General features: G+C 34.6%; 1 protein-coding gene across 1 annotated transcript; it reads right to left on the reverse strand.

The window, feature by feature from the left end:
• Positions 1–29: 29 nt before the first annotated feature.
• npdc1 (neural proliferation, differentiation and control 1) lies at positions 30–21,960 on the reverse strand. The gene is made up of 9 exons (XM_062959545.1): positions 21,691–21,960; positions 9,775–9,921; positions 7,600–7,680; positions 7,271–7,414; positions 6,957–7,023; positions 4,832–4,916; positions 4,658–4,737; positions 2,235–2,331; positions 30–2,116 (listed from the first exon to the last, which is right to left on the reverse strand). Exons 1-9 carry the CDS (start codon positions 21,761–21,763, stop codon positions 2,024–2,026), a joined length of 867 nt encoding a protein of 288 aa, XP_062815615.1. The 5' UTR covers positions 21,764–21,960; the 3' UTR covers positions 30–2,023.
• Between the last annotated feature and the right edge of the window lie 4,477 nt (positions 21,961–26,437).

Consider the following 26,437-nt stretch of genomic DNA (forward strand, 5'->3'; position numbering starts at 1 on the left):
ATGCAAAGCAAAACCAAGCAGCCATGAAACGTGTTGAAATCGGGTCGTTTTAATAAAAGTTTGAGCTTCTGAAAGTGGTACTAAACAAGGAGTCCGTACAAGAAATAGAAAGAAAAAATTAAATTAAATTAAATTAAAGCACGGTGTCGTCCTCCCCGCCTCCCCTTTTGCTAGTTGTGCAAAATCTGTGCACTGAAATGCATGCTTCAGGCAAGTGCGTTGTTTTCGCTGCAGCCAGAGTAACACAAATAATAATAATAATTAATAATAGTATTAATAATACATCACACAGTCCCTAAACACTTGGGAAGTGTTCGACTTGTGGTTTCGCGATACAAAATCCAGCGTACACATCTCGTTTACTGTGTTGTCCTATGTCTTTGTGTCAATAATAATAATAATAATAATAATCAAGCTTCCATTACCGCAACGTAAATAATAATAATAATAATAATAATAATAATAAAGTTTCCATTACCGGGATGTTTATATATTCTGTCCTTGTTAATTGTGCAACGGAATTGAATGTTTGTGTTCTGTAATACAGCGGAATATAAATAAAGTATATTATTATTATTTCCGAAGTGGATTTGAATTGATACCGCCATTAAGGTTCGGACTAAAACCGAAATGGAGAAAACAACAACCTCAAATTGAGGATCAGGAGCCATTGAGATCCAATTGTATTGCACCTCCCATCATCCCCAAACCAGAAAAAGCGAAGGATGATGGGCGTTGCAATATGATTTTTTACGATTGTCATTATTTATAGCTTAATTTTGACCGACAAACCTACAAGTTAAACATTAGCATTTCATTTTAGGCCTTTAAAACGGGGGAAAGTGTTGTCCGAGTTTGCAAAGAACGGGGAGATTCGGTTTCCAGGGAAACAGATGCAAAATATTTAATTTTATTCTATTATTACATTGAAGAAATCAATTTGATTGGCCTGACGAGAGCTTTGCCAAAAATGGGCAAAGGAGAGAGAGAGAGAAAGCAACTATTGGATTTAAGTTATAATTTTTGCTATGTTTATATATATATATCCCTTTTAATGCACATTTAAAGCCCTCCGTCGCTGCAATGGAAAGCAGGCGAGTTGGGCTCTCAATGTATTCCATGATTCCCCAAAAATCCCAATATTTCCTCCTCTTATCCCTCCCCGCAAAATCCCATGTCTTTCGTCCTTTTTTGCAGCCATTCCAAAAGCCAAAGGAAAAATGGCATGACCGGAACCTAGAACCCGGAACCTAGAACCCGGACATTGTGGTCTTTTTCTCCCCGGCGGGATGAAATAAACCTCCGAGGGCCAAAGGAAAAGTGGCACAACTGGAACCTAGAACCCGGAATCTAGAACCCGGAATCTAGAACCCGGACATTGTGGTCTTTTTCTCCCTGGCGGAATAGAATAAACCATCGAGGGCCCAAAAAAAAACACGGCACAACCCGGAACCCAGAACCTAGAACCCGGACATTGTGGTATTTTTCTCCTCGACGGAATGGAATAAACCCCCGAGGGCCAAAGGAAAAGTGGCACAATTGGAACCTAGAACCCGGAACCTAGAACCCAGATATTGTGGTCTTTTTCTCCCCAAAGGAATGGAATAAACCTCCGAGGGCCAAAGGAAAAGCGGCACAATCGGAACCTAGAACCCGGAACATAGAACCCGGAGATTGTGGTCTTTTTCTCCCCGGCGGAATGGGATAAACCTCCGAGGGCCAAAGGAAAAGTGGCACAATTGGAACCCAGAACCCGGAACCTAGAACCTGGAATCTAGAACCCAGACATTGTGGTCTTTTTCTCCCCAAAGGAATGGAATAAACTTCCGAGGGCCAAAGGAAAAGCGGCACAACTGGAACCTAGAACCCGGAACCTAGAACCCGGAATCTAGAACCCGGACATTGTGGTCTTTTTCTCCCTGGTGGAATGGAATAAACCTCCGAGGCTCCGCTGCAAAGTTACGGGTGGGAACAAAGGAGGAGGCCAGTCCTGCATTTCCGGGTCCAAGTCAAGTTCGCCAGGTCACGGGTGCGGTTTGCGCGAAGGAGGCAGAGGAAGAGGCGGGTGCAAGGAAGCGTCGTCAAAAAGCGGGTTCTTCACCTCCATTTCGCCGGTCTGTCATTTGGGAGGACCAAAACAAGACAAAGATGCGATTAGTTCCATCCAGATCTAGAACCGGTAGCAAGGAAGCAGGGAGGAGCGGGGGTCCCATCATCCCCGCAGAGCTACTCACGGGAGCCAGTCCGGGGCATTCGTAGACCGTGAAGTCACCGTCCTCGTTCTCTTCGTCCGAAGAAGCCGATTCGGGGACCTTGGTCTCCTCCTTCTGCCTGCGGATTGGGACCCAGGAGAACTATCAGTCCCAGAGGCCGAGAGAGTGTGACTTGCCCAAGGGATGAGTGGGGATCTGGGCCCAAGTGCCCTGGAATCATAGGCTAATGCTCTTTTTTTTTTTTTTTTTTTAAAAGCGTATTCTGAACAAATCCCTGAGTATTTAGATTGGATTTGCCTTTGAGGCCGAGAGTGTGTGACCTTCCCAAGTGGGCTCCACCACCATATTACCGTATATACTCGTGTATAAGCCAACCCTAATATAAGCCAAAGCACCTAATTTTACCACAAAAAACTGGGGAAACTTATTGACTCAAGTATAAGACGAGGGTGGGAAATGCAGCAGCTACGGGTCAATCTATCTATATATATAAAAGAGTGATGGCATCACGGCGACCCACAAAACAACAAAACTACACGCCCCCCAACCTCGAAATTTGACAACACAACACATCATCCACAGCTCTAGGTTGATACAACAAAAAGAAAAGAAAAATAAAGTCCTAATTAGAGAGAGAGGAATAATTGCTTTTATCCAATTGCTGCCAGTTTGAAGGCTAAGCTCCACCCACTTGGTCTCCTAGCAACCTACTCAACCCAGGAGACAGGCACAGTTAGGCCTCACTTAGGCCTCTTCCACAGATTATCAGATTTTAACTGGATTATATGGCAGTGTAGACTCAAGGCTCTTCCACACAGCTATATAACCCATTTAGAATCTTATATTATCTGCTTTGAACTGGATTATCTTGACTCTACACTGCCATATAATCCACTTCAGTGAGCATACTAAACATAAAGACAACCATACAACGGACATTCAATACCACCACTACCTCAACAATTTCTCACCCAACACCACCAGACAACACCACAGCAACGCGTGGCCGGGCACAGCTAGTTATATAATAATAAAGTTGGTTATAAGTAATAATAAAATACAAGAATAGAATAATAGAATACAATAATAGAAATAATGCATAATAATAAAATAAAATAATAAAATATAATAATGGTAATTACAACAATACAATATTACTAATTAATATAGTATATTAATATAATATAATAAAGTTGGTTATATGTAATAAGGAAAAATCTGTAAACTTGGTTTTTCAAACCATTTTTGACTAAAGATCATTAGAATGAGCCCCTACTATTATTAGAAATTGTAATATATTAACCTTATCCCTCGCCTTTTAGTCTGAATATTGAAGGACTAATTATATAGCTCTGGGTCATTGAACATGTTTTAAATTGTTGTTGCTGTTTGTTTTATTCTGATGTGTTTATTGTTGTGTTTGGATTTTATTATGTTGTTGGGCTTGGTCCCTTTGTAAGCCGCCCCGAGTCCCCTCGGGGAGATGGGGCGGGATATAAGAATAAAGTACCATATATGCTCGAGTATAAGCCGACCCGACTATAAGCCGAGGCACCTAATTTTACCACAAAAAACCCTGGGAAAAGCCGAGGGTGGTAAATTTCAGAAATAAAAATAGATACCAATAAAATTACATTAATTGAGACATCGGTAATGTTTTTGAATATTTACATAAAGCTCAAATTTAAGATAAGACTGTCCAACTCTGATCAAATCACTATTCTCATCTAAATGTAATAGTAGCAACAATAATAGAGAAAAATAATAAATATAATAATAGAGAAAAATAATAAATGTACCATATATTCTCGAGTATAAGCTGACCCAAATATAAGCCAACCAGGACTCTCACCCGAGTATAAGCCTTAAAAAAAGGACTGAAAATCTAGGCTTATATAAGTATTATTATTATTAAAATACAATCATAATATAATAGAGTAATAGATATAATAAAAATAATAAAATTATGATGATAGTAATAATAAACTCAACCGCTATCAGGACCTCAAGATTGAACTGCAAAGACTCTGGCAGAAACCAGTGCAGGTGGTCCCAGTGGTGATGGGCACACTGGGTGCCGTGCCAAAAGATCTCAGCCGGCATTTGGAAACAATAGGCATTGACAAAATCATGATCTGCCAACTGCAAAAGGCCACCCTGCTGGGATCTGCACGCATCATCTGAAAACACATCACACAGTCCTAGACACTTGGGAAGTGTTCGACTTGTGATTTTGTGATACGAAACCCAGCATATCTATTTTGTTTGCTGTGCCATAATAAATAAATAAATAAATAACAACAACAAGAACAACAATAATAATAATAGGAGCATAATATTCACACACTTGCCACCACTGCCTCCTTATGAGGCTGAGAGAGTGTGACTTAGAGCAGCGCCTGCATTTGGTTTGCACGAAGGGCCGAGCGCAGGTCGGAACTCACTTTTCGACGGAGAGCATCTGCTGCTTCTGGTGCTGATAGTGGAACATCTGGGCGCTTTGGGCCAGCTTCTTATCCCCGGGCTTCGAAAAGAAATAGAGAATAAATAAATGCATGCAGGCTGGGATGCGTAGCGCACCAAGGACGTGCAGCAAAGGGATGTGAAAGGCCTCCTACCGAAACGGCATCGTAGGACGGAGGGCTGGGCTGCCTCTGGGTCAGGTAGTCTGCCTTCTGGGCCAGGCGCAGCTCCCGTTGAAGCCTTTGGGAGAAGGACAGGCAGAGTCAGATGGCATTGTGTTGCCTTGCATTGCATGTCATTGAACTGCATTGCATGTCATGTCATTGCATTGCATTGCATAGCATTCCGGGTCAGCCTCCCACCCAAACCCACCCACCCACTTTCCCTGCACAGCGGGAAACATCAGAATTTACATATTCAAAAGATTCAAATATACACTTTCGAATATTCTAGAGGGAGGTAGAAAAGGAGAAGGGCAACAGTAATAATAATAATAATAATAACAATAACAACAAGACTAGTTTATAGAGGGATAAGAGAGATTAATAATAATAATAATAATAATAATAATAATGATGTTGAGGCCAGGGAAGTTAATGCAATCCTAGTGGGGATGTAGGAGAGGAGACAGGGCCTAACAACAACAACAACAACAACAACAACAACAAGAAGACTAGTTTACAGAGGGATAAGAGAGATTAATAATAATAATAATAATAATAATAATAATAATAATAAGGCCAGGGAAGCTAATGCGATCCTAGTGGGGACGTAGGAAAGGAGACAGGGCCTAAGAATAACAACAACAACAACAACAACAACAACAACAAGACTAGTTTACAGAGGGATAAGAGAGATTAATAATAATAATAAGGTCAGGGAAGCTAATGGGATCCTAGTGGGAATGTAGGCGAGGAGACAGGGCCTATGAATAATAATAATAATAATAATAATAATAATAGTAATAATAATGTCAGGGAAGCTAATGCGATCCTAGTGGAGATGTAGGAGAGGAGACAGGACCTATGAATAATAATAATAATAATAATAATAATAATAATAATAATAATAATGTCAGGGAAGCTAATGCGATCCTAGTGGGGATGTAGGAGAGGAGACAGGACCTATGAATAATAATAATAATAATAATAATAATAATAATAATAATAATAAGGTCAGGGAAGCGAATGCGATCCTAGTGGAGATGTAGGAGAGGAGACAGGACCTATGAATAATAATAATAATAATAATAATAATAATAAGGTCAGGGAAGCGAATGCGATCCTAGTGGAGATGTAGGAGAGGAGACAGGACCTATGAATAATAATAATAATAATAATAATAATAATAATAATAATAATAATAATGTTAGAGAAGCGAATGCGATCCTAGTGGGGATGTAGGAGGGGAGACAGGGCCTATGAATAATAATAATAATAATAATAATAATAATAATAATAATAATATGATGATGATGATGATGATGATGATGATGTCAGGGAAGCCTAACTTGGGGGCTAGGAAAGGAGAAGAGGCTTATACATAATAATAATAATAATAATAATAATAATAATAATAATAATAATAAGGTCAGGGAAGCTAATGCGATCCTAGTGGAGATGTAGGAGAGGAGACAGGACCTATGAGTAATAATAATAATAGTAATAATAAAATAATGATGATAGTAGGGAAGCCTAATTTGGGGGGCTAGGAAAGAAGAAGAGGCTTATACATAATAATAATAATAATAATAATAAGGTCAGGGAAGCTAATGCCATCCTAGTGGGGATGTAGGAGAGGAGACAGGGCTTATGAATAATAATAATAATAATAATAATAATAATAATAATAATAATAATAAAATAATGATGTCAGGGAAGCCTAACTTGGGGGGCTAGGAAAGAAGAAGAGGCTTATACATAATAATAATAATAATAATAATAATAATAATAATAATAATAATAATAAGGTCAGGGAAGCTAATGCCATCCTAGTGGGGATGTAGGAGAGGAGACAGGGCTTATGAATAATAATAATAATAATAATAATAATAATAATAATAATAAAATAATGATGTCAGGGAAGCCTAACTTGGGGGGCTAGGAAAGGAGAAGAGGCTTATACATAATAATAATAATAATAATAATAATAACAACAACGGTGATTCACAGATTTGAATATTCACAAAATATTCACATACTTGCTTATTCAAATTTACATAGTCATATTCTTCAAATTTATATACTGAATTATCCAACAACGTATCAATGTTGACTTTACCTGCACCAGCAAACGGCGGCCACGACCAAAGCTGCGATGCCTGCGGCTGTACAGACGACAATCATCCCTGCAAGATAAAGGAAAATAACAGTAATAATAATAATAATAATAATAATAATAGGACTGAGAGATATAATTACCTTGAGAATAACAGTAATAATAATAATAATAATAATAATAATAATAATAATAATAATAATAATAATTTTAGGGATGAGATATATTATTACATTATTATTATTATTATTATTATTATTATTATTATTATTATTATTATTATTATTATCCTATGACCCCGAGAGAGTGTGACTCACCCAGGATGAGGGCGTCGTTGGACGACAGCCGGGGCGCATCCACCGGAGAGTATTTGACGGGCGGCGTGGGGGCGGGACTTCCCTTCCGGCTCTTCTGTGCGCCGACCCTGGAAGGCGGGCCCCTGGGAGTTGTCGTTTCTGTCCCTTTGAGATGCAAAATAACAGGGAGAGACGGAGAAAGCGAAAGAAGAAGCCATGCCGGAGTTTAGTGACTTACAGAACATAATATAGACATATTATATCTATACCCGGCGCTTGGATAAAAGCCCCATTATTATTATTAATATCGTGAATATTCAATAATTTATTATTATTAATACTAATCTTACCATTTTGCCGCAGGTGGATCCGGCTGGCGGCATCTGCCACCAGATCAATTTCTTCCTCTAAGTTGGGAAGCGAAGCTCGCACTAAAACCCAAAACAGACAAGGAGTAAAGAATATTACATGTAATATTACTAATAATATTGCAATATAGTGGTATAGTACAATATAGTAATATATAATGCTTATATTGTGCTATGCTAATAATATAATTTATTGTATGTACATATAACTTGCAAGCCACCCTGAGTCCCCTTCGGGGTGAGAAGGGCAGGATATAAATGTCACTAATAATAATAATACTAATACTAATAATATATGCTTTCGAATATTCAAATTTGCATGGTTGAAATATTCAAATTCACACATTTGAATATTTACAAAATGCATATAAATATATATGTAAAATACATATATTAAAGCATATTGAATAAAGGAAGGCACCAACCAAAACAACCCAAAAGATGGCCATCTAGCTGTAGATATAAGAGCTATGATAGAGATAGATATCTGTATATGATATATAATCCTAAAGTTGAAAGGGACCCCCAAAGGCCATCCAGTCCAACCCCTTCTGCCACAAAGCAAGGCACCAAACCAAACCTTCCCAACAGATGGCCATCCAGCCATAGATATTATACACGTATACATGTATACAATAGATATATAATCCTAAAGTTGAAAGGGACCCCGAAGGGCCATCCAATCCAACCCCTTCTGCCACAAAGCAAGGCACCAAACCAAACCTTCCCAACAGATGGCCATCCAGCCATAGATATTATACACGTATACATGTATACAATAGATATATAATCCTAAAGTTGAAAGGGACCCCGAAGGGCCATCCAATCCAACCCCTTCTGCCACAAAGCAAGGCACCAAACCAAACCTTCCCAACAGATGGCCATCCAGCCATAGATATTATACACGTATACATGTATACAATAGATATATAATCCTAAAGTTGAAAGGGACCCCGAAGGGCCATCCAATCCAACCCCTTCTGCCACAAAGCAAGGCACCAAACCAAACCTTCCCAACAGATGGCCATCCAGCCATAGATATTATACACGTATACATGTATACAATAGATATATAATCCTAAAGTTGAAAGGGACCCCGAAGGGCCATCCAATCCAACCCCTTCTGCCACAAAGCAAGGCACCAAACCAAACCTTCCCAACAGATGGCCATCCAGCCATAGATATTATACACGTATACATGTATACAATAGATATATAATCCTAAAGTTGAAAGGGACCCCGAAGGGCCATCCAATCCAACCCCTTCTGCCACAAAGCAAGGCACCAAACCAAACCTTCCCAACAGATGGCCATCCAGCCATAGATATTATACACGTATACATGTATACAATAGATATATAATCCTAAAGTTAAAAGGGACCCCGAAGGGCCATCCAATCCAACCCCTTCTGCCACAAGGCAAGGCACCAAACCAAACCTTCCCAACAGATGGCCATCCAGACATTGATATGATATAGATAGGATTTATATATATATATGAGTCTCGCTTATCCAACGTTCTGGATTATCCAACGCATTTTTGTAGTCATTGTTTTTAATACATCGTGATATTTTGGTGCTAAATTCGTAAATACAGTCATTACTACGTAGCCTTACTGCATACTGAACTACTTTTTCTGTCAAATTTGTTGTCTAACATAATGTTTTGGTGCTTAATTTGTAAAATCATAACCTAATTTGATGTTTAATAGGCTTTTCCTTAAATCTCTCCTTATTATCCAACATATTCGCTTATCCAACGTTCTGCCGGCCTGTTTATGTTGGATAAGCAAGGCTCTACTGTAATAATAATAATAATAATAATAATAATAATAATAATAGATACATGTGTACAATAGATATATAATCCTATATAGAAAGGGATCCCGAAGGGCCATTTAGTCCAATCTCTTCTGCCACAAAGCAAGGCACCAACCAAACCTTCCCGACAGATGGCCATCCAGCCATAGATAGGATACATAGATAGAAAATATATCTGTATTTATATATCTGTATTGATATCTAGAGTTGGAAGGGACCCCTGAAGGCCATCTCGTCCAGCCCAGCCCTTCCATCAGGCAGGAAGGCATAACTCAACCCCTCCCGACAGAGGCCCAGCCACCCAGCCTTTGAGGGAACGGGGCAAAGGGGTGCTACCTGCGGCGTCCATGGCGGGGGTCTTTGGGGTGCATCTCCCCTCGGCATCCTCTGCGAATTGGGGCAGGCAAGGGCCGCAAGCGCCAGACCCGGGCGGGCAGAATTCCCTCCGCTGAAGGGCGCAGTCCAGGCTCCGGGGACAGGAATCTGGGCAAAGACAGAACAAGAACGGCATATTTATTATATCCGACATCATTGCAAAGCCCTCCCTTTGCAGGGAGGTTGTGCTTATGGGTTTCAGCATAAAAGAGGGTCCGACTGGATGGTCTTTGGGGGTCCCAAATGACTTTCGACTATGCATTGTTGTTATTACTGATCATTGGGTTGGCTCTGGGGAACTCGCATTGGTTAGAAACGGCTCCGAGGCCCATTGAGACAGCAATACATTACATTTTCATAAAGGACACCAAAAAAGGAGGCCTTATATAACCAGGAAAGATAAACCCGAGTCTATTTGCACAGCGAGGGAGGATTGGGAGATTTAGCGCTGGAGGAAAAACAGACCGCTTTCGCCTCCGCCCTTCCGCCTTTTGTTCCTAAAGGAAAAGCTCTGATCAAACACACGTCCAGGAAAATAGATTATGATGATGATGATGATTATTACAGTCATTTCCCCCAACAGATGATTTAAGACTCAAAGGCTGCTTGCAGCACAATAAATTGCATTATATACTGTACTAGCTGTGCCCGGCCACGCGTTGCTGTGGCGAAGTCTGGTGGTCTGGGAAATAAAAGTAATGAGGAATTGGTGGTGGTTAAGGTAAAGTTTAAAGGTTTTCCCCTGACATTAAGTCCATTATAAATGGGTTATATAGCTGTGTGGAAGGGCCTTGAGTCTGCACTGCCATATAATCCAGTTCAAATCAGATAATCTGTATTTTATAGGCAGTGTGGAAGAGGCCTAAGTGAGGCCTAACTCTGCCTGTCCCCTGGGCTGAGTGGGTTGCTAGGAGACCAAGTGGGTGGAGCTTAGCCTTCTAACTGGCAGCAATAGGATAAAAACAATTCTTCCTCTCCCTCTAATTAGGACTTTATTTTTCTTTTCTTTTTGTTGTATGAACGTAGAGGCATGGATGAGGGGTTGTGCTGCCAAGTTTAGTGTTTCTGGGATGTGTAGTTTTGTGGTTTTGTCCTAGGCCAAAATTTCATTACCCTTTTATATACAGTAGAGTCTCACTTATCCAAGCCTCACTTATCCAAGTTTCTGGATTATCCAAGCCATTTTTGTAGTCAATGTTTTCAATATATCGTGATATGTTGATGCTAAATTCGTAAATACAGTTAATACAACATAACATAACTGCATATTGAACTGCTTTTTCTGTCAAATTTGTTGTAAAACATGATGCTTAATTTGTAAAACCATAACCTAATTTGATGTTTAATAGGCTTTTCCTTAACCCCTCCTTATTATCCAAGATATTTGCTTATCCAAGCTTCTACCGGCCCGTTTAGCTTGGATAAGTGAGACTCTACTGTATATAGATTTATTATTTTACTCTATTATTGTTGTTACTTTTACATTTATTTTACTCTATTTTTATTATTAATAATACATTTATTATTTTACTCTATTAATTATTATTACATTTATTATTTTATTTTATTATTTTACTCTATTATTGTTGTTACTTTTACATTTATTTTACTCTATTTTATTATTAATAATACATTTATTATTTTACTCTATTTATTATTACATGTATTATTTTCCTGTATTTATTATTACATGTATTATTTTCCTGTATTTATTATTACATGTATTATTTTCCTGTATTTATAAAAGGATACATTATTATTATTATTATTAAAAGGATACATAAGCACATTTACATTGAAGAAGATGAGAATAACGATTTAATCAGAGTTGGACAATCTTATCTGAAATTAAAGTGTTATGTAAATATTCAAAAACATTTAACCTACCGATGCCTCAATTAATGTAATGTTATTGGTATCTATTTTTATTTCTGAAATTTCCCACCCTCAACTTATACTGGAGTCAATGTTTTCCCAGTTTTTTTGTAGTAAAATTAGGTGTCTCGGCTTATATTCGGGTCGGCTTATACTCAAGTATATACGGGTAAATATTCAAAAATGTAATTTTATTGGTATCTATTTTTATTTCTGAAATTTCCCTCCCTCGGCTTATACCGGAGTCAACATTTTCCCAGTTTTTTTGTGGTAAAATTAGGTGCCTCAGCTTATATTCGGGTCGGCTTATACTCGAGTATATACGGTAAATATTCCAAAATGTAATTTTATTGGTATCTATTTTTATTTCTGAAAATTCCCACCCTCGGCTTATACTGGAGTCAATGTTCTCCCAGTTTTTTGTGGTAAGATTAGGAGCCTCAGCTTATATTCGGTTCGGCTTATACTCGAGTATATACGATAGTAATATGTCCAGCAACATATATATGAAGACATATTACTATAATATATATGATATATTACTATGTTGCTATAATATTCTCTTTGGCAATGTATTATACTACTATATTGCTATAAACATTTATTATATATTGCTGGACAATTACTATAATGTATAATACAATATTTATATATGATGAGGCCAGCATCATCCCAAAGAGAGGGACTCACCACTACGTTGCACCTGGTAAATGTATATAATATGTGATGTGTAATATATTAGAACTGCTCAGAATTCAGGCCTTGTGTGTGTGTTTATATAATATATATTGTTATATATATATATATATTTTTTTATTTGGAGATCCCTTTCTGCTTAGAATCCAGGTCTTGTGTGTGTGTGTGTGTGTATACTGACAAACACACATACACAAATAATAATGTTTACTTCTTACCCGCCTCGGCTTATATTCGGGTCGGCTTATACTCAAGTATATACGGGTAAATATTCAAAAATCTAATTTTATTGGTATCCATTTTTATTTCTGAAATTTCCCACCCTCGGCTTATACTGGAGTCAATGTTTTCCCAGTTTTTTTGTGGTAAAATTAGGTGCCTTATATTCGGGTCGGCTTATACTCAAGTATATACGGTATTATTATTATTACAGTCATTTCCCCCAACAGATGATTTAAGACTCAAAGGCTGCTTGGAGCACAATAAAATTGCATTATATATATTAGCACTTCTATATTTTTGTTATTTTTGGTGGCAATGAATGCAGACTCGAGAGGCTTTTTAATGTATTTGTCCATTATTTTATTTTGTGTATTGTTGGAATGTTTTAAGTTTATGTTAATTATGTTGTTGTTCGGGCTTGTCCCCGTTGTGAGCCGCCCCGAGTCCCTTCGGGGAGATGGGGCGGGATATAAAAATAAAGTTTATTATTATTATTATTATTATTATTATTATTATTATTATTATTAAGCAGAGGCTGGATGACCATCTGTTGGGAGGGATCGGATGGTGTCCTTGCCTCATAGCAAAAAAGGTGTCTGGGCTAGAGTCAATATCTATCATCTCTTCTTCTCAATCATATCTATCATATACATGGATGGATGGCCGTCTGTCGGGAGGGTTTGAATGGGGTTGGGCTGGATGGCCTCTTGGGGTCCCTCTGAAGGAGAAGGTGCTTGCTCACGGCGGGTGCCACCGCCTTCTCCGTCCCAGGCGCCACGTCAGCCGTCCGGCAGGTAAACAGACACACCTGGCCTGCAGGTAAGTTCCAAGCACACGGTCTTTCTGGCATGTTGGCTTGGGCCCCGCGGGTAATCACAACACACACACATATATTCACACACACATATGCATACACATATATACAGGCAGGCAGACATGTAGACCTATAAATACACACACACACCCATATATATAGACAGACATATAAACACACATTTACATATTCATACACATATAAACATACACATATATTCACATATACAGACATATACACACACATATATATACACATATATACAGACATAAAATGCACACATATACACAAACATATATACAAATACGTACACACATATATATACACATACAACTACACCTATGCATATAAGTACACACATATATTCACACACACAAATGCATATTTACACAGACACACACACACATATATACAGGCAGGCAGACATGTAGACCTATAAATACACACACACACACACACACCCATATATATAGACAGACATATAAACACACATTTACATATTCATACACATATAAACATACACATATATTCACATATACATATACACACACATATATACACATATAAACATACACATATATACAGACATAAAATGTACACATATACACAAACATATATACAAATACGTACACACATATACACACATACAACTACACCTATGCATATAAGTACACACATATATTCACACACACAAATGCATATTTACACAGACACACACACACATATATACAGGCAGGCAGACATGTAGACCTATAAATACACACACACACACATATATAGACAGACATATAAACACACATTTACATATTCATACACATATAAACATACATATATATTCACATATACACACATATACACACATATATATACACATATAAACATACACATATATACAGACATAAAATGCACACATATACACAAACATATATACAAATATGTACACACATATATACACACATACAACTACACCTATGCATATAAGTACACACATATATATACACACCTAAGCATACACATAAATTCACACAACACATATAGACAGACATAAAATACACACATATAAATACATATACATGTGTAAAATATACACAGACATATATACAAATACATACACACATATATACACACATACAACTACATCTATGCATATAAGTACACACATATATATACACACCTAAGTATACACACAACACATATAGACAAACATAAAATACACACATATACATACATATACATGTGTAAAATATACACAAACATATATACAAATACGTACACACATATATACACACATACAACTACACCTATGCATATAAGTACACACATATATATACACACCTAAGCATACACATAAATTCACACAACACATATAGACAGACATAAAATACACACATATAAATACATATACATGTGTAAAATATACACAGACATATATACAAATACATACACACATATATACACACATACAACTACATCTATGCATATAAGTACACACATATATATACACACCTAAGCATACACATAAATTCACACAACACATATAGACAGACATAAAATACACACATATACATACATATACGTGTGTAAAATATACAGACATATATATACAAATATGTACACACAAACATATATATATATAAATATGTACACACATATATACACACCAACATACACACATATACAACTACACCTATGCATATAAGTACACACATATATATACACACCTAAGCATACACATATATTCACACAACACATATAGACAGACATAAAATACACATATATACATACATATACATGTGAAAAATATACAAACATATATACAAAGATGTACACACACATATATATACACACACACACACAAACATACAACTACACCTATGCATATAAGTACACATATATTCACACACACACATATATATACACATATAAACATACACAAAAATTTACACAACACATATAGACAGACATAAAATACACACACATGCATACATATACATGTGTAAAATATACACAAACATATATACAAAGATGTACACACACACATATATATACACACACATAAACATACACATAAATTCACACAACACATATAGACAGACATAAAATACACACACATGCATACATATACATGTGTAAAATATACACAAACATATATACAAAGATGTACACACACACATATATATACACACACATAAGCATACACATAAATTCACACAACACATATAGACAGACATAAAACACACACACATGCATACACATACATGTGTAAAATATACACAAACATATATACAAATATGTACACACATATATACACACAAACATACAACTACACCTATGCATATAAGTACACATACTGTATACATACATATGAATATACACATATGTATACATACAGTATGCATGTGTATACATACATATGTAGCTCTACACACACACTCACATATCTATGCATACCGTACATACACACCGTAGACATACACACATGCATACTGTACACACACACAGAATTCTAGAGTTGGAAGGAACCCCAACTCCATCTAAGGACACCATCCAAGCCCTCCCGACAGATGGCCAGTCAGGCATAGATATGATTGAGAGAGAGATGGATGACAGATACAGTAGAGTCTCGCTTATCCAACGTAAACGGGCTGGCAGAATGTTGGATAAGCGAATATGTTGGATAATAAGGAGAGATTAAGGAAAAGCCTATTAAACATCAAATTAGGTTATGATTTTACAAATTAAGCACCAAAACATCATGTTATACAACAAATTTGACAGAAAAAGTAGTTCAATATGCAGTAATGCTATGTAGTAATTACTGTATTTATGAATTTAGCACCAATTATCATTATGTATTGAAAACATTGAATCCAGAACGTTGGATAAGCGAGTGTTGGATAAGTGAGACTCTACTGTATATGACAGAACCCTAGAGCTGGAAAGAAATCCCAATGGTTATCCAATCTAATCCCGTTCTGCTATGAAAGGAGAGCTCAGTCCGATCCCTCCCGACAGATGGCCATCCAGCCAGGAAGCTCTGAATGTCCGGAGGCTCTTCCTAATGTTTAGGTGGAATCCTGCCATTATTATTAATACTTACATTATTATTATTATTATTATTATTATTATTATTATTATTATTATTATTATTATTATTTTATTGTATGACACAGCAAACAAGATAGACATGCTGGATTTATTATTATTATTATTATTATTATTATTATTATTTTATTGTATGACACAGCAAACAAGATAGACATGCTGGATTTATTTATTTATTTATTATTATTATTATTATTATTTTATTGTATGACACAACAAACAAGATAGACATGCTGGATTTATTTATTTATTTATTATTATTATTATTATTTTATTGTATGACACAGCAAACAAGATAGACATGCTGGATTTATGTATTTATTTATTTATTTATTATTTTTTTATTGTATGACACAGCAAACAAGATAGACATGCTGGATTTATTATTATTATTATTATTATTTTATTGTATGACACAGCAAACAAGATAGACATGCTGGATTTATTTATTTATTTATTTATTTATTATTATTTTATTGTATGACACAGCAAACAAGATAGACATGCTGGATTTATTATTATTATTATTATTATTATTATTATTATTATTATTATTATTATTTTGGTGTCCCACCAAACTACATCTCCCAGGATACTCCAATGCAGTTAAAGCAGGATCAAGCTGCATTCATTCTGCAGTGTGGATGCTGGTTGTTCCCGCTCCTTCTCTTTATTTTTGTTGTTGTTGTCGTCCTTGGTTTGTGGCCCTGTGCTAGAAATCCCAGGCCTCTCCCCTTGGGAGGGAACAGGATGCTGGGATTTACTGGGCAAACCCTTGGCTCCGGGATTAGAACCGTTCCGGGAGATGAGAAGATTAAGGGATTAGCCGGAAAGCCACGAGAGAAGAGAGAAGGGAAAAAAGGAAGGAAGGAAGAAGGTAAAAGAGAAGAAACGGTCACTTGGCCACCGCGATTAGCATTGAACAGCCTTGCAGCTCCAAAGCCTGGCTGCTTCCTGCCTGGGGAGGAATCCTTGGTTGGGACATTCGACAGATACATCAACTTCACTCGCCCCGTTTCCCAACAGACCTCACCACCTCTTGAGGATGCCTGCCGTAGACGTGGGCGAAACGTCAGGAGAGAATGCTTCTGGGACATGGAAAACTCCCAGCAACCCAATCCTGTGTTTTATTGACATGGTGCCATATCAAATAAGCGATACTTCTGGAAATTGTATGATTATGATGATGATGATGATTGGGTTGTTGTGTGTTTTCAGGGCTGTCTGGCCACGTTCCAGAAGCATTCTCTCCTGACGTTTCACCCACATCCTCAGAGGTTGTGAAGAATAAAGATGATTATTATTCCTGTGGTTATTTACATGGCGGCATATCAATACATGATAATACTCTTAAGTGTTTTATGCACATTTCTCCAATAACAAACATAACAACAATAATATAATTTATATAATAATAATAATAATTGCATTTCCTTAATACCATTCAGGAGCATGGGAACTAACAACAACAACAACAACAACAACAGCATTTCCTGCATACTATACAGGAGCATGGGAACTAACAATATAATAATAATAATAATAATAATAATAATAATTGCATTTCCTTAATACCATACAGGAGCATGGGAACTAACAATATTATTATTATTATTATTATTATTATTATTATTATTATTGCATTTCCTTCATACCATACAGGAGCATGGGAACTAACAACAACAACAACAACAACAACAACAACAGCATTTCCTTCATACTATACAGGAGCATGGGAACTAACGATATAATAATAATAATAATAATAATAATAATAATAATAATAATAATTGCATTTCCTTAATACCATACAAGAGCATGGGAACTAACAATATTATTATTATTATTATTATTATTATTATTATTATTATTATTATTATTATTATTATTATTATTATTGCATTTCCTTCATACCATACAGGAGCATGGGAACAAACAACAACAACAACAACAACAACAGCATTTCCTTCATACTATACAGGAGCATGGGAACTAACAATATAACAACAACAACAATAATAATAATAATAATAATAATAATAATAATTGCATTTCCTTAATACCATACAGGGGCATGGGAACTAACAATATAATAATAATAATAATAATAATAATAATAATAATAATAATAATAATAATAACAACTGCATTTCCTTCATACCATACAGGAGCATAGGAACTAACAATATAATAATAATAATAATAATAATTGCATTTCCTTAATACTATACAGGAGCATGGGAACTAACAAAATAATAATAATAATAATAATAATAATAATAATAATAATAATAGCATTTCCTTAATACCATACAGGAGCATGGGAACTAATAGAATAATAATAATAATAATAATAATAATAATAATAATAATAATAATAATAATTGCATTTCCTTCATACCATACAGGAGCATGGGAACTCAGCATAGTGCCAAAGACATTAATAAATTACAATAAGCATGCAATGATGTTATTGCATATGGAATAATAATAATAATAATAATAATAATAATAATAATATCAGGTACAGTGAAAGCTATGCATAAGGCAACACACATATAAATATAATGGCTTCCCAGCAGACTTTTGGCCAAGGCCCAAAGACAGAGGAGATCGGTTTAATTGCATTTTAAACAATAGACAATGCAAATAAACAATGCAAAAAGCGTGAATAGGCCTGCCATTAAGGCAGATATATCTATATCTATATATACCCACACACACACACATATATATATATATATGAATTATATATATTGAGGCCCAGCCCAGAGAGAAGCAGGGTTGGAAATAGGATATTCAAAGTGAATGAATATGATGAAAGCCTTATTTCAGCATAGAATAATAATAATAATAATAATGACAGGAAAGTCTAATAATAATAATAATAATAGGATATTGAAAGTGTATGATTATGCTGAAAGCCTTATTTCAGCACATAATAATAATAATAATAATAATGACAGGAAAGTCTAATAATAATAATAATAATAAAAATAATAATAGGATATTGAAAGTGTATGAATATGCTGAAAGCCTTATTTCAGCACATAATAATAATAATAATAATAATAATGATGATGATTATGATGATGACAGGAAAGTCTAATAATAATAATAATAATAGGTTATTGAAAGTGTATGAATATGCTGAAAGCCTTATTTCAGCATAGAATAATAATAATAATAATAATAATAATAATAATAATAATAATAAGAAAGTCTAATAATAATAATAATAATAATGACAGGAAAGTCTAATAATAATAATAATAATAATGACAGGAAAGTCTAATAATAATAATAATAATAATAATAATAATAATAATAATAACAGGATATTGAAAGTGTATGAATATGCTGAAAGCCTTATTTCAGCATATAATAATAATAATAATAATAATAATAATAATAATAATAATAATGATGATGATACCTAGCTGTGGGGCTGGCTAGGAGAGGGATCTATAAATAACAATAATAATAATGTCAGGAAAGCTTACCTGAGGGAGGGTAGGAGAGGAAAAGGATATTAATAATCATCATCATAATAGTCTTGAGAAAGGGCTTAATAAATAATGACGATGACAGAGAACCCTAAAAGGCGGTGGGTGGTAGGAGAGGGGAAGGGGCCTAATAATAATAGCAATAATAACAGTAATAATGACAAGTCTAGAGGGGTTAGAAATGGAGAAGGGTAACAGTAATAATAATAATAACAACAACAACAAGACTAGTTTGGAGAGGGATAAGGGATTATTAGTATTATTATTAATAATAATGATGATGTCAGGGAAGCTAATGGGATCCTAGTGGGGATGTAGGAGAGGAGAAAGAGTCTATGAATAATAATAATAATATAGAAGCCTAGCTTGGGGGGCTAGGAAAGGAGAAGGGGCTTATAAATAATAATAATAATAATAATAATAATAATAATAATAATAATAAATAATGCTATATAGAAGTCTAGCTTGGGGGGCTAAGAAAGATGAAGGGTCTTAATAATAATAATAATAATAATAATAATAATAATAATAATGAGAAGCATAGCTTGTGTGGTTAGGAAAGATAAAGGGTCTTATTATTAATAAAAATATATTAATAATGATAATAATAATATAGAAACCTAGCTTGGGAGTTAGGAAAGATAAAGGGTCTTATTATTAATAATAATAATACAATAATAATAATAATAATATAATATAGAAGCCTAGCTTGAGGGGTTAGGAAAGAAGGGTCTTATTATTATTAATAATAATACAATAATAATAATATATAATAATAATATAGAAGCCTAGCTTGGAGGGGCCAATAAAGGAGGCTAAATAATAATAATAATAATAATAATAATAATAATAATAATAATAATAATAATATATAGAAGTCTAGCTTGGGGGACTAGGAAAGATAAAGGGTCTTATTATTAATAATAATATATAATATATTATAATAATAATAATAATAATAATAAGATGTCTAGCTTGGGGGTTAGGAAAGATAAAGGGTCTTATTATTAATAAAAATATAATAATAATAATAATAATAATATAGAAGCCTAGCTTGAGGGGTTAGGAAAGATAAAGGGTCTTATTATTAATACAAATATAATAATAATAATAATAATAATAATAAAGAAGCCTAGCTTGGGGGTTAAGAAAGAAGAAGGGTCTTATTATTAATAATAATAATATAATAATAATTATATATAATAACATAGAAGCCTAGCTTGGGGGGGCAATATAGAAGGCTTAATAATAATAATAATAATATAGAAGTTAGCTTGGGGGACTAGGAAAGATGAAGGGTCTTATTATTAATAATAATATATAATAATAATAATAATAATAATAATAATAATAATATTATTATTAATATTATTAATATTATAATAATATATAATAATAATAATATAATAGTCTAGCTTGGGGGTTAGGAAAGAACAAGGGTCTTATAATAATTATTAATAATAATACTGTAATAATAATATAGAAGCCTAGCTTGGGGGGGGGAATAAAGGAGGCTTAATAATAATAATAACAATAATAATCTATAATGAAATAGAAGCCTAGCTGGGGAGGCAAGGGAAGGAGAAGAATGACGTCAGGGAAGCCTAGCTTGGGGGACGAAGAGGGAAGAAGGGCAATAATAATACTAATAATAATCACCGAGAGGCCCGGCGAGGAAGGCCCCGGCGCAGGGCGGCAGGAGCAGCAGCAGCGGCAGGAGGGCGGCCTTCATCCTCCTCCTCCTCCTCCGGGAAGCGCATCTCCCTTCTGCGCCGCCAGGGGGACGGAGGGGCGGGGCCACACGGGGAGGGGCGTGGCCCGAGGAAAGGCACAGCCAATGGCGGAGCCGCTCGAGGGAGCCCGGCTCCGCCCGCCCCGCCCACCTGGCCTGGCAGAACGGACGCAGGTGCGCGGGCGGAGGAGAAGGCAGGGGCGAGGCCCACTGCGCCTGCGCACACGCCTCTCCGCCTTAAAGGCGCAGCCCCTTTTTTATTCCTAGATCCCTCCCAATTCATAAAGGCACCATTCGCTCCCTCCCGACAGATAGCCATTCATTCTCCTTCCAGAGAAGGAAATTCCACTCTACTCCAAAGCAGTCCTTATTCCATTCCCATTGGGAGGAATATTACATGCGATATTACTAATAATATTGCAGCATAGTGTAGCATTATATAATCATATAATAATCAACATACAGTAGAGTCTCACTTATCCAAGCTAAACGGGCCGGCAGAAGTGCTGATGTGACAGGTGATATATAAGGCTTATAGGGCAAGTGCAGAGTGCGATATGCGATCTTAGTTCTAATAAAGTGCTTATGGGACTTGGTATTGGAGATTTCCTATTATATTTTTAACTACAGTAGAGTCTCACTTATCCAAGCTAAACGGGCCGGCAGAATGTTGGATAAGCGAATATGTTGGATAATAAGGAGGCATTAAGGAAAAGCCTATTAAACATCAAATTAGGTTATGATTTTACAAATTAAGCTCCAAAACTTCATGTTATACAACAAATTTGACAGAAAAAGTAGTTCAATACACAGTAATGTTATGTTGTAATTACTGTATTTATGAATTTAGACCAAAATATCATGATATATTGAAAATGTGTTGGATAATCCAGAACGTTGGATAAGCGAGTGTTGGATAAGTGAGACTCTACTGTAATTGATTATTATAATATAATATAATATAATAATATAATAATAATATAATAATATAATAATCAACGTAATTGAGCCCTAGGGGAGTGGCGGCATATAAGTTTAAATAATAAATAAATAAATAAATAAATAAATATATATATTATTAGCATAGCACAACAGTAATACGATTGTACAATTTAATAATATATTGTACAATAATATTACTGTTGTGCTATGCTAATAATATAATAAATTTACATATAATGTTGATCACAATATTATAATGTAATACAACATCATACAATAATACAATATAATAATATTGTAATATAATAATACTAATATATTAAATATAATACTACTGATAATATCTAATGGTATATAATACTGATATTGTGTTATGTTAATATAATATATATACATATGTTAATGATATTATAATGTAGTACAATATCATACGAATAAAAATACAATATTATAATAATATTGCAATTTAACAATACTAATATATTAAATATACTACTACTGATAATATCTAATGGTAGATAATAGTGATATTGTGTTATGTTAATATAATATATATACTTTCGTTGATGATATTATAATGTAATACAATATCATACTAATAATAATGCAATATAGTAATATTGTAATGTAATAATACTAATATATTAAATATAATTACTGATAATATCTAATGGTATATAATACTGATATTGTGCTATGTTAATAGAATATATTATATATACATACGTTGATGATATTATAATGTAATACAATATCATACTAATAATAATGCAATATAGTAATAGTATTGTAATATAACAATACCAATATGTTAAATATTCTATGGGATACTTCCATAGGAAGTTGTCCATAGTCATGCTGAAGAATACAGATTGGCTGGAGAGGTGTTATTTCTAGGCATTTTCTAGATCCTCCAGAATAATTCTATGGTATACTTCCATAGGATAATATCTAATGGTATATAATACTGATATTGTGCTATGTTAATAGAATATATTATATATACATATGTTGATGATATTATAATATAATACAAGATCATACTACTAATAATAATACAATATAATAATATTGAAATATAATAATAATATAATAATCCCACTATCATTCCAAGGAGTCCATATCTCACTAGTGTTGGAAGGGGCCCACCAAAGGCCATTGAGTCTGTCCTCCTTCTTCCGTACTGCAATTTAAAGCCCTCCTTACAGAAGTCCATCCAGCCTGTGTTGGAAGACCGCCAAAGAAAGCCATAGAAAAATAAACGGAGTCCTTGTTCATATTTGGGCGAAGAACACCTTCAAAGAAGCCTTTGAACATAGAACAGGCCCATCCTGAACCTCACAAAATATCTGATCAAGTCTCCCTTCCTACATCTCCTTGTAAACCTCACCTGGAATAACAGTGTCTGAGTATTATTATTATTATTCATGGGCTGGACGGCCTTCTCTCCAGAGTGATTGAATGGTGTCCTTCCTGATAGAAGAGGTGAGACTGGATGGTCACTGGGGTCCCTTCCAACTCTAGGATTATATGACACATATAATTCTATCATATCTATGGCCATTATCTGTGGGTGGATGGCCATCTGTCGGGAAGGCTTAGCTTGTGTCCTTCCTGGCAGAAGTGGCCTGGACTGGAGAATAATAATAATAATAATAATAATAATAATAATAATAATAGTGTCTGCTGTGGACTCATCTTGCTGTGTTTCAAATAATAATAATAAGAATAAGTGTCTGCTGTGGACTCATCTTGCTGTGTTTCAAATAATAATAATAATAATAATAATAATAGTGTCTGCTGTGGACTCATCTTGCTGTGTTTCAAATAATAATAATAATAGTGTCTGCTGTGGACTCATCTTGCTGTGTTTCAAATAATAATAATAATAATAATAATAATAATAATAATAATAATAATAGTGTCTGCTGTGGACTCATCTTGCTGTGTTTCTAATAATAATAATAATAATAATAATAATAATAATAATAATAATAATAATAGTGTCTGCTGTGGACTCATCTTGCTGTGTTTCAAATAATAATAATAATAGTGTCTGCTGTGGACTCATCTTGCTGTGTTTCAAATAATAATAATAATAATAATAATAATAATAATAATAATAATAGTGTCTGCTGTGGACTCATCTTGCTGTGTTTCTAATAATAATAATAATAATAATAATAATAATAATAATAGTGTCTGCTGTGGACTCATCTTGCTGTGTTTCTAATAATAATAATAATAATAAGTGTCTGCTGTGGACTCATCTTGCTGTGTTTCAAATAATAATAATAATAATAATAATAATAATAATAATAATAGTAGTGTCTGCTGTGGACTCATCTTGCTGTGTTTCAAATAATAATAATAATAATAATAATAATAATAATAATAATAATAATAGTGTCTGCTGTGAACTCATCTTGCTGTGTTTCTAATAATAATAATAATAACAATAGTGTCTGCTGTGGACTCATCTTGCTGTGTTTCAAATAATAATAATAATAATAATAAGTGTCTGCTGTGGACTCATCTTGCTGTGTTTCAAATAATAATAATAATAATAATAATAATAATAATAATAGTGTCTGCTGTGGACTCATCTTGCTGTGTTTCTAATAATAATAATAATAATAATAATAATAATAGTGTCTGCTGTGGACTCATCTTGCTGTGTTTCAAATAATAATAATAATAATAATAATAATAATAATAATAATAATAATAATGTCTGCTGTGGACTCATCTTGCTGTATGGTGGTATGGGAAATAAAGTCTTGAGGAATTGGTGGTAGTTAAGGTAAAGGGTAAAGGTGCTGGCCTGTTTGTTGGATAAATGAGACTCTACTGTATATTTCTAATCTTATATTATCTGCTTAGAACTGGATTATATGAGGCCCCTTCTACACAGCTGTATAAAATGCACACTGAAGTGGATTATATGGCAGTGTGGAGTCCAGATAATGCAGTTCAAAGCAGATAATATAAGATTATAAATAGTAATAATAATATAATAATAACTTTATTTTTATACCCCGCCCCATCTCCCTGGCCTTGCCCAACACAACAGCAATAAAACAATGAACAAATATCCCATAATAAAACATCAACATCATAAAACAGTTAAACATAAATGGGTTATATAGGTGTGTGGAAGGGCCTTGAGTCTACACTGCCATATAATCCAGTTAAAATCAGATAATCTGTATTTTATAGGCAGTGTGGAAGAGGCCTAAGTGAGGCCTAACTCTGCCTGTCCCCTGGGCTGTGTGGGTTGCTAGGAGACCAAGTGGGCGGAGCTTAGCCTTCTAAGTGGCAGCAAGTGGATAAAAACAATTATTCGTCTCTCTCTAATTAGGACTTAATTTTTCTTTTCTTTTTGTTGTATCAACCTAGAGGCGTGGATGATGGGTTGTGTTGTCAATTTTTGAGGTTGTGGGGTGTTTACTTTTGTTGTTTTGTCTGCTGCCGTGATTCCATCCCTCTTTTATATATATAGACTAGCTGTGCCTGGCCCCGCGTTGCTGTGGCAAAGGGGTGGTGTTATTGGTTAAAAATTGTTGTGTAATTTGTATATGACGTTATTTGTATTTTTTTATTAATTTTATTGTAAGTTATCTTTTTATTTATTATATTTTATTATTTTCTTGTATTATTTTTATTTATTTTCTGTTATTATAGTATTTTATTGTATTAATTTTTTAGTGTTTTTAATTATTTTTTAGTGTT

Source organism: Anolis carolinensis, unplaced genomic scaffold, assembly GCF_035594765.1.
Source record: "Anolis carolinensis isolate JA03-04 unplaced genomic scaffold, rAnoCar3.1.pri scaffold_7, whole genome shotgun sequence".
Classification (NCBI taxonomy): Eukaryota; Metazoa; Chordata; class Lepidosauria; order Squamata; family Dactyloidae; genus Anolis; species Anolis carolinensis.